The sequence below is a fragment of the Amblyomma americanum genome, chromosome 10, assembly GCF_052857255.1.
Source record: "Amblyomma americanum isolate KBUSLIRL-KWMA chromosome 10, ASM5285725v1, whole genome shotgun sequence".
NCBI classification, from domain to species: Eukaryota; Metazoa; Arthropoda; class Arachnida; order Ixodida; family Ixodidae; genus Amblyomma; species Amblyomma americanum.
In genome coordinates, this window is record NC_135506.1 from 57,286,276 (window position 1) to 57,303,985 (window position 17,710).

At 44.0% G+C, this 17,710-nt stretch overlaps 1 protein-coding gene across 2 annotated transcripts in view; it reads right to left on the bottom strand.

Moving 5' to 3' along the window:
* LOC144107835 (uncharacterized) overlaps nucleotides 1-16,868 on the bottom strand; it is a 50,788-nt gene extending 33,920 nt beyond the window's left edge. The window contains exons 1-4 of one of the 2 annotated variants that reach the window (XM_077641045.1): nucleotides 16,606-16,865; nucleotides 5,782-5,980; nucleotides 2,211-2,273; nucleotides 254-314 (exon numbers count right to left, since the gene is read on the bottom strand). In XM_077641045.1, coding sequence (XP_077497171.1) covers nucleotides 254-314; nucleotides 2,211-2,273; nucleotides 5,782-5,979 — 322 coding nt within the window. In that variant the 5' untranslated portion in view covers nucleotide 5,980; nucleotides 16,606-16,865. Of the gene's footprint in view, nucleotides 1-253; nucleotides 315-2,210; nucleotides 2,274-5,781; nucleotides 5,981-16,605 lie in introns of both variants that reach the window. The other variant, XM_077641044.1, reaches the window with a different exon arrangement.
* Between the last annotated feature and the right edge of the window lie 842 nt (nucleotides 16,869-17,710).

The following is a 17,710-nucleotide window of genomic DNA, read 5'->3' on the forward strand; positions in this document are numbered from 1 at the left end:
GACAGCTGTGCCAACGAACAGCACACAGCATATCAGCACAGGCCCTACCGTCCGATAGGAATCATGACACCATACCTACTGGTACTCACCACCCCAGGTGTGGCTGCCAGAAGAAGCAAAAAAATACAAGGGAAGGAAAGAGAAAGGCAACAATGCAAGTGACCAAAATCAACCCAAGGACATCAATATCCAAGTTGTCCCTTACAAGTGGCACATAGTGAAGCTCAAAAGGCTTTCAACCTGCACCACGTACCTGAATCTGCCTTGATTTCAGCTGGCCACTGGGACGTGTGATTACCAGAGGGCGACACCACCTGGTCATGTGAAGAAGAGGCAAGAAAACTTCAGTGCTCCGTTCCTTCTTCCTTTTTCAATAATTATACTTTTTATCACCTTTCCAACTGGTCAAAAGGCGCCGGCAATGTTCAGTGTACTTAGTCCCGGCTATGCTTAGCAGCAACGTGGAAGTAGTAGCAAAAAGCGCGGGTTTTACGGTATATCAGCAGATAAGGCTATCGTATACTGCCATATTAGTGGACTTCAATATAATTTGAGCCAAAAAGTACTGCCTCCCAATTGCGAAAGAAAAGTCCCCCCCCCCCCCCCCCTCAATATAACTCCACACTACCACCGCACAGCTGCTTGCCAAAGGTGCAAGACGGATGTCTACGGCGCATTCTTTGTAATATAGATTCCCATGGTATGATATCGCGGCGTGTGTGCCACTGAAAGCAACAGACTTGTAACGACGCAACTGCAGGGCCAGCACTTATCAAAGGAAATTAAACGATGCAGCTTTCAGGTTTCCACACTCTGTCAAAACCCTGCTGACAAGCGTATGCAAGCAGCAGACAGAACTGTCGACAGTCCTGGCGATAGTTTTGGATTCCGCTGTGACGTGCACTTCGAAGGCTACCAGGAGTTTACTCTTGCACTATCTACTGCTTAACTGGGAAAGCGACTGTCAGAAAAAGCAAGCAGGGTACACAGCGTGCTGTCCAATTTTTGTGGACGGAACCGTCTTGCATATACATAAACGTTTTTTCCTGAGTATTTTTTAAAGCACGAAGTTTCGCACTTCCTGCCGGCAACGGGCACTGGCAAGGGGCGCATATTTTACATGGCTTGGCCGAGTCTACCTTAGACACCATATAGGTCATCAATGCATATGGGCCAACCCCCAAATGTGGGATGGTTCTTTATGCAACAAAAAGTGTTCTTACACGCGGCGATATAGGGTATAATGTGCCAAATGTGGTGAAAGAAGAAGCCCTTAACATAAATTTACATGACCTTCACAAAACCATTAGTTGCCCGACCATGCCTTAATTACTTTCATAACGAGCTAACAGAGCCTTAACTGACTGTATTTCTTCTGCCTCTGCCTTTACACTTACTAGCCACAGGTACCGAGGTTGCAGTAGTACAACATATACACTCATGACATCTGTGATGCCACACTGCAACTTGCTTAATGGGCACGACATCCGCAACAGGTGGACACAACAAACAAGCTAAGATTAATATTACAGTATGAACTACTATCACTATTGTTACTACGGCCTAGTAAGAAGGCACAGAGACTGCTGGAAATTCTGTGCTCATGCATTATTGGCACAAAGTATACTATGTTCATGTTCTGTACCCTACACGTGCACTGTGCTTATACAAAACTACATACAGAAACCTAGATCTGAAATTCAACGTGATGTAGCTGCAGTCCTCCCACTAACAAATAATGTATGTAGATGCTTTTTAGCTCCACAAGCTGCTCAATAAAGGTCCTTAACACTATGACATGACCCAAATACTTTGACATCTAAAAGTGTAACCTTGACCGCGACCTGGATCGGCATATTCCGAATTTCCCAGCAAAAAGTAGCTTGAACTTTGTCAAGGGGCTTTCTCTAAACTGGCGTGGTGCTTGGCAAATTTTAAATATTTAAAACTTGCTACACAGGTCGGCTCTAGGCAGGTACAGTGTTGGTATAACATGAAACCGCATGTTAAAAAAACTGATGACATTAAATTTATATTCTTCAAAGGAGCATGTATGTGACCAGGTGTGAAGAGTGCAGCAGGGCCCACAGTTGGTAATGCACGTCAGTACTTAGGCTAGCCCAAAACACTAGTTCGCGCACACCATATAAAAGAATCCAGAAAAGTACGAAATAAAGCCAACAAAATGAAAAACAAAGAAACCGGCTCACCACTGCACAGTACTTTCCAGGTGAAAGTAAGTCAACAGGAAGGCTGAACGGCTCGCCCTCATCCTGCAATGCATGTATGAGGCAACGGTTGAGGTACAGCACACCGCAGCTTAAATTTTTCCACACTGCTGTCTCATACAGAGGCCATAGCTCTTGCCTAAAGCATTGAGACACTCTCAAAAGCATTGAGGCACTCTCAATGCACAAGGGCACCGGCAGCGTGCCAGCTGCTATCACTGAACTCCAGAAAGAAGGATGCCACTAGGCACTTTTACACAGCGCAGCAACTACTGGCCCACTTGCGGATTGAGTGGCAGTGTGGCCGTAGCCATTCACATGATCACACCCTGTATATGCCTCACGCTACATTCGTCCCCTTCGAGTGGGGCACGCGTTCGCCCCTAACCATGTGACTGCACCAGCACATAGCTCTTCCCCGAGACCTTGCGGCTGCCCAGTGCACACCAGATGTGACTCGTGCATCACACAACTTTTTTTGTCATCGGACCGGAAGTGCGCCTATAGGACACCACCAAACACTTCGAAACATCTATTGAATGCTCAGTGCACATCTTTGTAGTAGTTATAATCAGTTACAAGAAACGACGTTTTAGCTGCCATGGACCGGATGGACGTGTGCATAGATAGTACCATGAAAGAAGAATAAAGAAAGGGCTGAAATGAGCCCAATTATGACACTTGGTAACATGCAATTACAGCACAGCTGCGAAAATCTCGCCGGCCAATTACGGTAATTTCTCACCGTACATGAGCTGGCTGCCAAAAAGCACAGCACTGGCCCCTCGAAGATATAGCTGTGAAAGCTACTTCAATACAGCAACTAGCATTAAAATACCTAAATAAAACAATACTTCTGCAAGAAAAGATAGCACCTCTAAAATAAATACAACTAGCAAATACTTGAATTACCGTGTTGTCCCACACATAGGTCACAAGACTGCTCAAGGCTTCTTATGTGATCTGCACTGCTCCAGAGCAGGAAGGCATTTAATTAATGCATATTTTCTACCTACATCAGCTCATAAAACTCGCCAAATTAGAGAGCATGACTGGCTCCTTCCTTTCACACTATATTTTACATCTGTTGGAAATCTTGCCAGCCAGTGTTGAAGGCAGTGACCCTTAGTTCTTCCCTGACAGAATTAGCTATATAAAATGCAAATTTTTTATTGGATATATAAAGAAACTCCATAAAGTTAGAAAAAAAAGAATTAGTAACTGCTGGTTACTGCTCGAGGCTCTAACAAAAGTTCTGCGCGTTTCACGTGAAAGTCGCAGGCATGTTTGCACGTTACATTAAATTTGCAGAAACAAGACATCCGATCAGACCCCCTCCCCTCCAACATACGAACCTAAAAGGAAAGTTCCCCATAATAAACGCAACAAATCAACCCCAGCTTAGGAGATGTGTGGAATGTTAATCAGAAAAACAAGAGGATGGACAACAACAAGCTGTTGCTAAACTCACCTAACAACACTTAGCATAGCCCTCAGAGACCATTTAGAGTCATGGCTCAATTATGGTAGGGCATATCAGTGATCAAACTAGATGCTGCCGATGATTTATTTTTTTTTGTCCTGGCAGTGCCATTTGCATTGGTTTTCCTTTGGCTCTCACCATTAGGCCTAGGCTTCGAGAACTCCCTCCAAAGAGGCTCATTTCAGCATCAAGAGTGAGTTCCAGCGTGAAACGCTTCAAGCAAGAAAACCTAATGATATGACATCAAACAGCAGTGCACTTTATACTCAACAAGCATCCAGTTGAGCAAAGTTACTTCGAGCAGGTGTTCTAAAACTGCTCTCTGCGGAATCCCTGGGTTCCTTGGTGTGTTTTTGGGTCGCCTAAGCACCTAAACGCATGCACGCCTTTACTTGCATCTTTCATTTCACCCACTGGTTTTGGGACTAATCATACTGCAATTGCTTTACACCAGTTTGGTATGCTATATAAAGAGTCATTAAATATTTAAATAGGGGCATTTTTGAGAGGACGCAGCTGCAGGCTCTTTCTCGCATGCATACTATAGGCAGGAAGGGAGAGAAGCAAGAGACATGGGGGAGGGGGTTAATCACAACCTTTTGAAACCTGTTGGTGTTTTTTGAGGATGAAAAGGTTGACAACCCGAACTAACACCTTCTTATATAGATGCCGAGGTTAACCCCATCGAATACTCGTTCTCAGCAAAAATTGATTCTACGGCTCCTACTGGCCACGTACACGTTTGTTCGGCAGCAGAATTCAGCTGAAAAAACTGGACTTGAGAAAGTTGTCCTGCCATTCTGTTCAAACTCATGACGTTGACATCGAAAATGACTGCGTGATGCCCGCTTTAAAGTGACTGGCAGTGTATCCTGGCATTACAGATCCCTGCTAAAAACTGCTTTGATGCAATATAGTCCGCTCTCAAAATCGGCTTGTGATTGTGACATCTGTATTTCACCTTTAGTGCGCTAGCACTTACAGTGGCCGTTCTCCGCATTTAGCTTTAGCGCATTGGTTTGTCTGAACCCTGCTTTTGGCAGGTGACCCACACCTGACACCAGGTTGTGGGCAACCTGTCCATGTGTGTGTGTGTGTGTGTGTGTGTGTTTGCGCGTGCATACACACACAGCTGCTGCCACATTGTGATGACATTGCAAGGTCACACGCTCTATGTGAAAAGTGAACCACCTGCAGATATTAATATTTGGCCAAACTACGCACAACGGCTGCAATGTTTTTGCCCTTTCCCAAGCAGCAGAGGTCATCGGCCCAATATTGAAACAGGATGGTCCCATCCTGGTCCTTTGTAGGGCCAGCTTTGCCAATACAGTTCCAATGTTGGGCCAATTGTGCTGCTTGGGATGCAACTTACAAAAACACTGTCCTCAGTGAAAGTCGCACCTTTTCAGTCGGTGTGATGTATTGTATCAATTTTGGACAACTTAAATTTATCTTCGTCGTGTTTTCATCTGAGTTCGTGGCTACAGAAAATGCAGGGTTCCGAGTTACACTGTAAAGTAAAGTTTGGACTCTCCTTGTTCTTGATGCCCACGCAATGTCACCTCTGAGCTCATCTTGCTGCTGACAGTGAAGACAATCGTGCCTCACAGATTAGATATTCCCAGTTGCAAAACTTAAATAGGCTCTATGTATCAAAGAGCATTAGTACGAGGTGATCAAAATTTGGGTGTTTACGGACTGCCAAGCGACTTGCGGTCAATAACGTAAACTGTGTTCAAGTTGCAAACTTGGAGATTTTGGATAAACGCGCAAGTGCCCGAGAACAAAACCAGTGAAACACCTGCATGAACAAAAATTCAAAGATATAACAGTCTGAGAGCTTAATTAAGAGTTAATAGAAGCAAAAAAAGAAACGATTTTTAGATGGCAATGGTGACATACGGCAAAAGGTTTTATTGGCCACTCCCAGATGGCACAACCATCTGTAAGCACCCGGAAAGTGGCTGCACTGGGAAGATGGACAACAACTACCACAGTATTACGGAGTAAGGTTTTCTTCCTCTTTTTCGTCCAAGAAGTATGATCAAGAAGTTATGCGTTACTCACTGTGATATGCTCTTCTAAAATGACATCTGCTCCGTGGCTCTCAGCACAAGAGGACGCCCGGGGATCCAGTTTCAGCAACTGCACAACCGAGCCATTCGGCGCTCCGTTGACGAAGAGGTGTTCTTTCCGGCGCTCAATCGTCACCTCCAAGGCCAAACATAGTCCCAGCAGGGATATCAGAACCACAGAACGCAGCATGCTGTCAAATCAAGACGAAACGGTCGGGAGCTCAGTATGAGTGCAATTTTTCCAAACATATTCAGAAAGTGTTCAGGAGCATATGACCTCTCAACAGGAATATGTTCGCATGAATAACACAATGTGTGCCACCTGATTTGCGTTAAAAAACCAAAATTACCTCTTTTCAATGCACACTTTGCAATTCGATCAAAAAATTGCGAATTCCAACAACATTTAACGAGAGTTGTGCAAAGTCGTTAGGCTCCTAAATAACCATTGCTCAAGAGACTCCATCTATTGAGAATGTAGTGCAACAGCCCTAGACTGATTCCTCACTTTCCTGCTGGTCTCCCTTCCACGCGCACTGCTCCTGCTCCTGTTCAGCCATTGCCACTTAACTCCACCATATTCTTTTCTTATGTCTTCCACTTGTCCCTTTGCTTCATCAGAATAATCATCCTTTGTGATTTACCTCTGATCGTTCTTTAAAGTGTACTGGCACAAAGAAATTTTTGCATTCTGCACCACATTCTCCACCATAGAAATTCCGTTGCTGAGGCCATATGAAGGTTATACGCGACCTCATGTTAAGTAACAGAGGTGCCACAAACTCTGAGCCATCATCACTGGTCAGTGATTCTTGGCCGATGCAAACGAGACGCTTCCCAACATCTGTTACCATGATGTGCCAAAAATCGGCCGAAATGGAGGGCCAAATTTTTCGATACAGCATTGCGGTGTTGCTAATACAATCCCTATAGTACACCATATGAGGATTTCTGCAGTATCCGCTAATTCACCATGCAAGTAGTGCGAAACCAGAGCACAGAGTTGTGTTCACACGTGGTTCCCTTTGTGTGTTTAGCTCTATTATATGCAGCAAATGGAACCACGTAAGTGTGGAACCTTCAGTGAGTTGGTGGTTCCATGCAAGAGTGATGACCGCACAAACGAACAGCAAGCACGAAGTACGGAAACACAAAGCATGACACACAAAACACATCATCATCACCATCATCAACGTGACTACACCCACTGCAGGTCAAATGCCTTTTCCATGTCTCTCCAATTAACCCTGTTCTTTGCCAGTTGCACCTACCCTATGCCTGCCAACATCTTAAATGATCTCATCCACCCACCTAACATTCTGCTGCAACCTGCTTCGCTTGCCTTCTCTTGGAATCCATTCCGTTACTCTCAAGGCCCAGCCAGCGGTTATCTTGGCTTTGCATTACATGTCGTGTCCAAGCCCATTTCTTCGTCTTGATTTCGACTAGGATGTCATTAACCCACATTTGTTAACTCACCCAGACTGCCCGCTTTCGGTCTCTTAATTTTACTCCTATCATTTTTCTTTCGATTGCTCGCCGTGCTCTCCTTAACGTAAGCAAAACCCTTTTCCTTACCCTCTACGTTTTCGCCCCGTTAATGATTACCGATCGGTAAGATACAGCTGTTGTATACGTTTATCTTGAGGGATATTGGTAAACTGCCATTCATGCTCTGAGAAAACATGCGATATGCGCTCACCTCATTCTTATCCTTCTAGTTATTTCCCTCTCAAGATCCGGATAAGCTGTATGTCACTTAGTGCCCCAAGTTGACTCATTTACCGCTTCCAGCAACTTTCTGCCAATTGCGAACTACTGTTTCCTTGCTATAGACTGTTGAATATTACATTGGTTTTCTGCATGTTAATTTTTCACGTCCACCGTTTTGCTCTTTCGGTCTAACTCATTGATCATGATTTGCATTTCACCTCCTGAGTGACTTAGCAAGGCAATCTAATCAGCAAATCTCAAATTACTTCGATGTTCTTCGTTAACTCTTATCTCGAATTGCTGACAATCTAGGCCTCGGAACACCTCCTGTAAACAGGCGATGAATAGCACTGGCGAGATCGTGTCTCCTTGCCTGACGCCCTTCCTTATTGGAATCTAATTGCTGTCTTTATGGAGGAATAGGCAGCTGTGCAGTTTCTATATGTAAATCTTCCAGTATTTTGCATAAGGCTGTTATATACCCTTGTTCCGCAGTGCCTGTATGACTGCTGAGGTTTCCACTGAGTAAAACGCTTTTTCTTAATCGATGAAGATTATATATAGGAGTTGGTTATATTCTGCGCATTTCTCTATTACCTGGTTTGTAGTGTGAGTATGGTTTAGTGTGGAATATCCTTTACAAAAGTGTGCCTGATAATTTGGTTGTTTAAAGACTAATGTTGCCCTGACTCTATTGGAGAATACCTTAGCAGATACTTCGTAGGTACAGTTGCAAAAAAGTACCAAATGTTCTTATTCTAGCTCTCATATATTGTAACGCCCAAAGCTAAACATTTAGCGCAACCCTCCCATAACACACAAAAAGTCATCAATGCGAAAGGCAACAACAAATTACAATCAAAAGCACCGGCTCATTGTTGCTCCTCAGGGTACACAAAGGCAAGCAGTGTGTAGCACCCTCTAGCATCTATAGGCCCTCTATCTCTCAACGCATTACGCGATGAGATATGAGGATACTTCACTCAAGTGCGCTTATTAAAGATATCACGACTGCTCTTGCGCACTGCCGAGGTCTCTTCAGAATAGACTTTGGGTCATTGCCTGAACTCTACCATTCAGTGAAGCCTTAATCTGTTGAAACTTCGACAACACTGGAGACAGAATTAGTTGAGGCTGTCTGCATTTTCTTTAGGCTTCAAACCTTCGAATCTTTGGACTGGCTGCTCCAAAAAAGCAGTAAAAACCTGTGACAAATGTTATGAAAATCCAGTATTCTCTCCCTAATTGCCCTACATTCCACGTAAGTAAAAAGCTGCCAACTTTACTACTGATATTACCGCCATTAGATGAATATAACGCGAGTTATTTTCCTCAGTTCATCGGTTAGAGAGCGCATCTCGCATTATGTATGTATTCGGAACCAAAATTACAAACATGACGTGAATTTTGGAGTAAAATCTATACTTCATGACAAAAGAAACAAAAACCAGGGCATTCCTGGAACATAGTCTTGACCTTGATTAAATAAATAAATAAATAAATAGATAAATATTGTAGCGACTGGGATTCGTAGCCGCGGCAGCACAAACAGATCAGCTTTGCTGGCTACGGCAGAAGAGCACTATGCTATCGCTGCATTTTTTTTTTACTGCATGGAAATAGTGCCGAAAAGAAAAATGTAAGCATGCTTACGACACAAAACACCAGGCCACCATACCCCAGCACGACCCTGATTTCCAAATTCTTTGAGGCACACATGAATCCAGATAGGGAGCTAGCTAGGCGGCTCTTCCAGGGCAGCATATACTCTCCGAACCAAAGCGCATTTCTCACGAAACAAAGATTTCGATTACGATAGTGATTCAGCGTGGCGGTCCATCATGTGGTTTTCCTAGATGCTAAATAGTCCCAGCAACATTAAGAATTGCTGAGACACAGCTTTTCACACACAGCTTTTCTCCAGAGGCAAAAAACCGATACTTTAGGGTGTGATGTCAATGGGTTTCTTAAATGTTCGTGGCATTATGCCCCAGAAGAACATAAATGCTATCGGTACAGACGGTCACGCCTCATGTTAAACTGCAACACACTCTCGCGTTGTGCATTGCACATCGTCATCTTCATCAAATTCCATCGGCGGCACGAACAGATCAGATTAACTTAACCTGAGTCTAATATCGTCACCAAATGTGCAGACGACCGAGCAAAGCAAAACCATGAGCCAACCAGGCCAAGCAAATGCTTTCGTACGTCTACTCGGTTCCACAACGATAAAACCCTACCATTTTTTTCTCCCTCTAGATGCTCTTCAATATAACCGCAGCAAGCTCCACCATTGAGCTTTTTAGCCGCCAGGAGAAGCCAGCTTTCCGGCAGCCTCGGGACCGCGCGGCGCGCTCGTGGAATTGGGGGTGGTTACGAACGTAGAAAGAATGCGGCGCGAGGCGTCGAGCAAAAGAAAGCACTGAAAGTGTTAAGCGGGGAAAGCAAATGATGAACGGGCACAGAACAAGGAAGCACGAAACACTAGGGAGCGGTGGCACACGGCGATGATGGCGGCCACTTGTGCGCGGGTGACTGTGTGTGTTAATACGTCGGAGGCTTTGCTGCAGTAAAGACGCCGCAAACATTTGTCAATTGTAAACATCTAATGTTTCCGCGTGCCGCCGTTTTTTCCAAACCCTGGGCTGTAGATGGCTTAGTTTAAAATGAGGCTGGGATCACGTATAATCGTAATAAATTATAATTTTGACAATTTTGTGAGGTCTCCAACTTTGCCTTTCGCGTTTTTATTCGTAATAGCGTTAGATACGTGTAAATGCGGTGCGATTACTGTCTAATTAAAACTAGCAAATTATCACAAAACCCTGCCAAAATACCGAGGCATATACACTAAACCAATGGGGAAATTCAAAGCTGCTCTGTCACCAGTTAATGCCGCAGTACGACAATAAGGAAATCTCTGGCTTGTTTCTCTTAAACGCTATCTTATGCAGTGCTACTTTCCAGTGGGCCCTTCCATCTATGGTGGCTGACACTTTGACCATGCTTTTAGAAATATGTCAGAGCAGGCCACTTTTACCAAACTGCGATATACTAATTTACACCTGTGAGTACAAATGAAAGCCTTGCACTTTTAACAGTCTGCATTTTATGTGAGGGTGACATGACTGAAACACGCATTCTGCAATCCTCTAGCACAAGCAGGCCACTCAGCACCACTCACAAGTTTCAGGAAGTGGGCATCTCTAAGCGAGAGCTGCTGCTGTACAGCTATCCTAGCACATACCGGGTCGATATGGTCAGACAGCTGCATCAAACAAAGCGCGCGCTCATGCAAGGGGTTATCGCGTGGATATTAATTCCTTATCAGTCAGCACACTGTATCCCCTCATGAGAGAGAGAGAGAGAGTTATGACACCAAATGTCAGAACGCCGGTAATACAGACGGGCTGGCAGATACAGTAGTGGGTTCTTAGAACTGAAAGAATTGCTTCAAGAGCAATAAATACAGACAAAATGAAAAAAAATGAATGATGATGGCACGTATTGTAACGTGGAGAATTCCCCACTGTGCGGTAGCATTGGTAAATGCTACTGCCACACGAGTATGTGAGAATTGCACTTCTCTTCCGGGAGGGATATAACAAGTGCTCTATGCAGTGATAAATGTGTTCGCATCGACCTGAGCATCGTGTCGTGCAGCGCGTTTGCGGGCGGCATCCGGGAAGTGTTCAACCTCTGTTTGACCTGTCGCTTGTTTGTCTCTCTTGTATCTCGCATACGTGCAGCTTCACTGGAGCAGCACTGGCAGGTTTATCATAATTGCTTCTGTTATTACTGCGCAAGTACACAGTGCCGCCCCTTGCAGTCATTTAAAGTGGTAAACTTAACTATTTCAGACAAGCATTACGTTCTACAATAAAAAAATTTGAATGCTTGTATCTGTGCATTTCGACCCCCCCCCCCCCCTCCCTTTACCAATTATAACAAGGAAGGATCAAGAACTTTTAAATACATACACGCCTCACACTTCCACGCTCAAAGAATCTTAGCCCTATTCCTAAACGGAAAAACATAATTATACTCAATCAATTATTTTCATTATCATCCGCAGCTATTTGCCCCCAACGAAAAACCAGCCACAGTGTCCTTTAGTAATATATTCCACGGCTTAAGGAAAAATATGGCTGGCAGTTTAACGTTGCTAAGCACGAAACATTGCGCGAAAGCACATCGCGACGTCTATGCTTATTTCTTTTGTTTTTTGAAAAGTTATCTCTTTTCTAGGAGAGCTGGAAATGTGCGTGCTTCCAAATAACCAGAAGAAGCAACTTGGCTTGCCTGTCACCCCTCAGTATGGTTTGTAACAGACCCAAATTAACCTAACAGTGAAGCTCGCATGTTCAGAACTCAATTCATTTTAAGCAGCAATTTAGTGCCTTCATGATGACAGAAATTTGAAAACTACAAAATTCTAGGCCGAGGATTTCAAGTCACTACAAATTAAGTCCAGAGACCACAAACATGAAATATTAAGGGCAGACGCGGGTCTTGAAATGTATAAAAATGCGAAAACTTCAATTTCACAAAGATAGCCTATTCGGGTTCTATACAATCTCAAGGACCTGCGTACAAAGTTTCAAGGTCCAATTCGACCTCCAACTAGTAAAAAATTGGTATATTTCATGGGTCCGAAGTGCATAAAAGGCCATTTCAGTGCAACATTAGACCGAACTTCACACCTGTCACTTCCCGCAACCACATTTCCAACGGCAGCCATCTTGGATTTATTAAAAAGCTGGCGCTGTCCCCCACATCCTTCTATTACTCAATGTCGTAAATTTTTGTGGAATGTCCGCATTTCACCCCTTTCTGAGGCCTCTACAACGACCTCAAAATTGCTGGCGCCCGCACTTCAAATGCAATTTTCTCAGCTTGATGATTTTTTTCTAAAATGACTAGTCTTACGAGAAATCTCATTGTTTTTTCACGTTGCAATTTCAATTAATCTTAAACATTAAATTCATAAAGAACTAAACTATGAAGCTATGCTGTTATTTTAATGGGTGAGTCAAATATATCAAGGTTTGGGAACCATAATGTCATCTAAAATTATTTCTTAATTATGATGCTTGTACACAGCTCAACAATTTTATATGATAATGGACCTCAACAACAATACAAATAGCATAGCTGCAGGAACGTCTTTGGCTACCGCTCTATTACAATCACGATGAAAAAATGTTGACTAAAAGTGCTTTAATAACCAGCAAGAAATGAACTAATTAGGCATATGTTTTTGTCATATAATGTGATAACTAATCGAGACATATTGAAACAAATTATATTTTGCAAAACAGGAAGAAGAAATACATTTACACACCTAACTTCATTACGATATCTTACTGATAAAAATTACCATTTTTAAGACCAGCATCTTCACCCTTTTTTTAGGCCGAAATGTTGATTCAGTGGTTATGGCACTCTACCGCTGAATTGAAAGATGCGGTTTCGATCCCGGCTTCGGCGGTCGAATTTCGATGGAGGCGAAATTCTAGAAGCCCACGTACTGTGTGGTTTGAGTGCACGTTAAAGAACCCCAAGTGGTCGAAATTACCGGAGCCCTCCACTATGGCGTCCCTCATAGCCTGAGTATCTTTGGGACGTTAAAACCCCATAAACCAAACCTTATTTTTTAAACAGACAACAACATAAGAAGGAAAAAAAATGTCATGACAGGAAGCCAGGTCTGAACACCCCTCTCACATAAGCAGTAGCGTGTGATTAGCAAAGGCAAAAGCGGCTGTATGATAGTCTATGTACCAAGGTTTTAAAGAGATAGGGACACCAAAATTTTGGTTGCTCTTTTTGTCCTTAAGAATGATGCCTAATACATCTCTATAGATGGATCACCACATGGTGTTCACCAAGGCCACCTATATGATGTACAATTGAAGTCTTCTCTCATTTTATTTTGGGTTCGGATTTATTAGCGTTGTGATGTCAACGGTCAGAATAAATTTCTTGAGGCATGAAGGAAACAATAATATAATCGCTGCTTCTTCATTTATTGTCATTAAAACTCTCAAGACATGTTCGCTTTAACATTGTAATGAATAAAAACAACAACGCAGAAGTTATGTAACGGTTTTTTCATCCCTGGTGCTACCTATACCGGCACTTCACGTCACGGGGGTCGTTGGTTGTAAAACCTGTAACTGGAAATGGCAAGAGAAGAAATTCGAATATAAATTATTTTGCAGCCACAGGGAAATAACATGTGCTTATCCATATAAACTAATGTTTTACGCATAATTAAGAAGAAGAAAACATGCAAGCAAAAATTTAGTATATATGATCCTTCAACACATGTCAAACACGTCAACTGAAGGTTGCCACTAAAATGGGTATCTGTACACAGGCACATCATAGGTGGCATACTGATTTTTATATCCGTCCAGGCAAGGAAATCCTACGTATAAAATGGCAAAGTAATACATTATTTATAGGTTTTCATGAGAAGAGAAGCACATTGGGTCCTGCGGATCTAACTTGGGGAGCTTTCTTCTTTTGTGCACAAAATTATGCATGCATCAACCCCGAACTTTCCTTTACCCTCTTTATTTAGGACTAATGATAGTACAATTATTCATAGCGGATTGCTTCACTATATACTACAGCAAGTCAACAATAACTAAATTTGGGAATTTTTGAGCAGTCATGCATCTGAATGCCTTCTATTTTTTGCATGCATGTTAAGGCTGTTTCACATGCAAGCGGAAGCACTCACGATTTCGGTCACCACAGTGGGTCGAGCGGCCATAGTGACGAGGTTCCAAATAGTTTGAAATTCAACGCTGCTCCGCTTTTCCCAGAATTGCGTCTGACGTTTGCATATGAAACAATCTTTAGGCAAAAAGTCACTGAAGCCAGGCCACAAGGTGTCCCTCAGCATATTTTTGTAAGCAACTGTTGCTCCCTGAGGCTTGAGAGCGACTGGATTGAGTGAAAAATTTTTACAGCGTTGTGCGTGTGTGTGTTATGCCTTTTTCCCTTCTGTCTTCCTCCTTTTAGTCCCCTAATCCCTCTTCCCCAGTGCAGGGTAGCCAACCGGTACCCCTTTTTGGTTAACATCCCTGCCTTTCCCTCCTCCTTTTTATCTATCTATCTCGTAGGATGTTTACAGAAAGGCACAATGTCCTTTGATGCAAAAAGTAGCCAGTGCCTCTGGTGGCGTGTTTTTGTTTTACATCATTTACAGTGCTTTGATCTAGGACAAACAAGTTGGTTTTGTTAATGTAATATAGAACACAAAACTTTACATAACGTATCTCTAGTTATTAACGCAATTTGCAGTATATTTACTCTTTGTCAAAGCATCAAGCTCGCACTAAGTGATGTCATATCCGCTACTAAAAACTGCCACTGTGTGGTGACACTGTCAGCGCCACGAATTTGTTTTTGCGAGCTAAGTAAAATATTAAAAACCACAGTATACGCGGTACGACCGATGCAATTATCATCACTATAAATCATTCTATGCATCCAACAGGCAAAACAATGCACTGAAAATGTGTTTCGGGGCCCCTTTAAACATTTTGCTTCGATAATCACATCATATTCCCCCCTTCTCTCCAGGAATAAAAGGATTTTTCACGATACCAAGCAGAAGTATTTTAAAAGAGCAAAAAACCAGGAAACCAGAACTGGATTTCAACTAGCCTATGACGTCACGACCTAGCAACGTATGACATCACCGATACTCTCACAACACCTATCGTTTGCGCTTTGGATGGCTAAATTGATAACTATAAGTGACAGCTTGGGTCAATATTTGTTTGATATGACTCATAGCAAGCTCTAAATTTTGCCCTTCAGCTGACGCAGAGGGAATATCGACGGCCGAAAGTCCAGTGCTGTCACACACGCAAGTCTGCCCGTAGAAATCAACCCAATTGAGGCTACGAATTTGGAGATTTTAAAATTAATTTGTGCTGCAACAACAGACTGCCCTGGACCGAAATATGGCACAAAGAACCAGAAACTTCGGAGAACGTACGATGAAAGTTTGAGTAAAATCAGAGGCAGTGCAAAGAATGCCGGACTTACCCTTTAAGGACAATACATTGGTTTTGGTTTTTGGTTTTGGGGGGAAAGGAAATGGCGCAGTATCTGTCTCATATATCGTTGGACACCTGAACCGCGCCGTAAGGGAAGGGTAAAGGAGGGAGTGAAAGAAGAAAGGAAGAGAGAGGTGCCGTAGTGGAGGGCTCCGGAATAATTTCGACCACCTGGGGATCTTTAACGTGCACTGACATCGCACAGCCCACGGGCGCCTTAGCGTTTTTCCTCCATAAAAACGCAGCCGCCGTGGTCGGGTTCGAACCCGGGAACTCCGGATCAGTTGTCGAGCGCCCTAACCACTGAGCCACCGCGGCGGGGTACAATACATTGAAAAGAGGCAAAGTCAGCAGGGGCAACAAAGTAACACAATCTATATCAGGTACACGCAAAGGTGCAACATGACAGCAACAATCACCCACAACACCTCCATTGCTTCTTTGGTAGCAAATTTTCTACGTCCTGTGTTTAAATGATGCTACGCTTCAAAGAACCAACCGTACACACTTGAAATAGAGCATTGTTTGAATAAATGTGATGCGCCTTTCTTCTACAGTCCCAACGTCTATTCCCAGCGCCTAATACTGGGCAAAAAGTAGTTATTCTTTGCTCTCTACGTATAAACCCCGAAGGGCGTCGCACCAGTGCATATTTTAAACATAAGCACAGAAGGAGCCAAGACAACGCATACCTACCTACCCCAGCTAGTCGCTCAGGAAGTTCACGCAGTCGACAAGTCTGCCGTCGAGACACACTGCTCGTACAACAAGAATCACAATTGAGTGAAGACCCTCATTTACCACAATCTGACCCAGAAGGCAAATCCAAAACGAGATATAAGAGCACTGCGCAGTAGAAATGTACGGTGAGCGCCGCGCTGGTGGACAAAAAATTAAGTTTTCTTGCACACAAGACTATCACGTGGACGCTTGCGAGTAATAAGAGACACAAGACGATGCTTTTCCGTCAAGGTCACTACCTGGGATGCGTCGGCGGCTAGCCCGAGTCATGCACTTACCCGCTGTTAGGCAACGCTGCGCCGCCGCGCGCCTGGCCCAAGTGCTTCTGAAAAAACCAGCGCTGTTATCTTCTCAAGCGCGCTGTCCTCTGAAACGGACGAAACTCGACACGGGTGTGCCTCCCCACGGTTGCGAGTTGCCCCTATCGCTGTGAAATGGGAAGCGGCGCATATCCGGACGAGTAACATCGCCTGTGCCACTGCTTGCTCTGAGTTCCGACTGGAGTTCCTCGTTACTGCCCCGATTGCTTCCTCTTGCTATTCGGAGGCTTAATCTCGGGGCTAGCCCATGCTTCCAGTGCGCCGGTCCGCGCGCGTCGTCAACAAGCGCGCAGCAATCCGCTCCAGGCTCTTATCGCGCGAGCCGCACGCGTTTCCTTTTAACTCCCGAATCGCATCCTCTGATGAAGCGAACAGCCGGCAAGCGCCATTTGTTCAAAACGCAGAACGATACTGCCACCTTATCTTCCGTGGCACGCTGTCCCACCGGCGGAACTTGCTCGATGTCGCAACGGCGGGTGCCAGCAGAGAGCCACCGTGCTTTTACGCACAAGTCCGGCGATCGACGGTTGAGCGCGACGCAGCTTGACGGCCTGTGTGCGAGTTCAGTTTTTTAAGCGGCCCGGCACAGACGCAATGAGCGCGCGACAAAGAGTTTAAGCCTTCAATGAATCGCTCACACACGATACATCGATCAACAGGTGTTCGCATTAGGCGCGAACTTCTCCAGAACGGAAAGAACGGTCACACTGTTAACATCTTCCAGATTCGCATGCACACATCCGAATGGCGCGAATGAACGTTTATAGATATACTTGTAGATGTTTATAGATGTAGATATAAGTATAAGCATAGACGTTTATAGCTATAACTATATAGTATATACGTTTAAAACTAATAGTTTATGACTATAAAATACAAACATGCTAGACAGATGCAATTACTGCTCTAGATAATGGGGTGGTGACGACCGCCTCTTCACGTGCCCCCACTTCAAAGTTCGCAGGCGCTAGTGCGGTGAAGTGCAGTACGAGCACTCACGGCGCAAGATTGAACGACGAAAAGACGACAACAACAAAGAGTTCAAAAGCGAAACTATGCGATC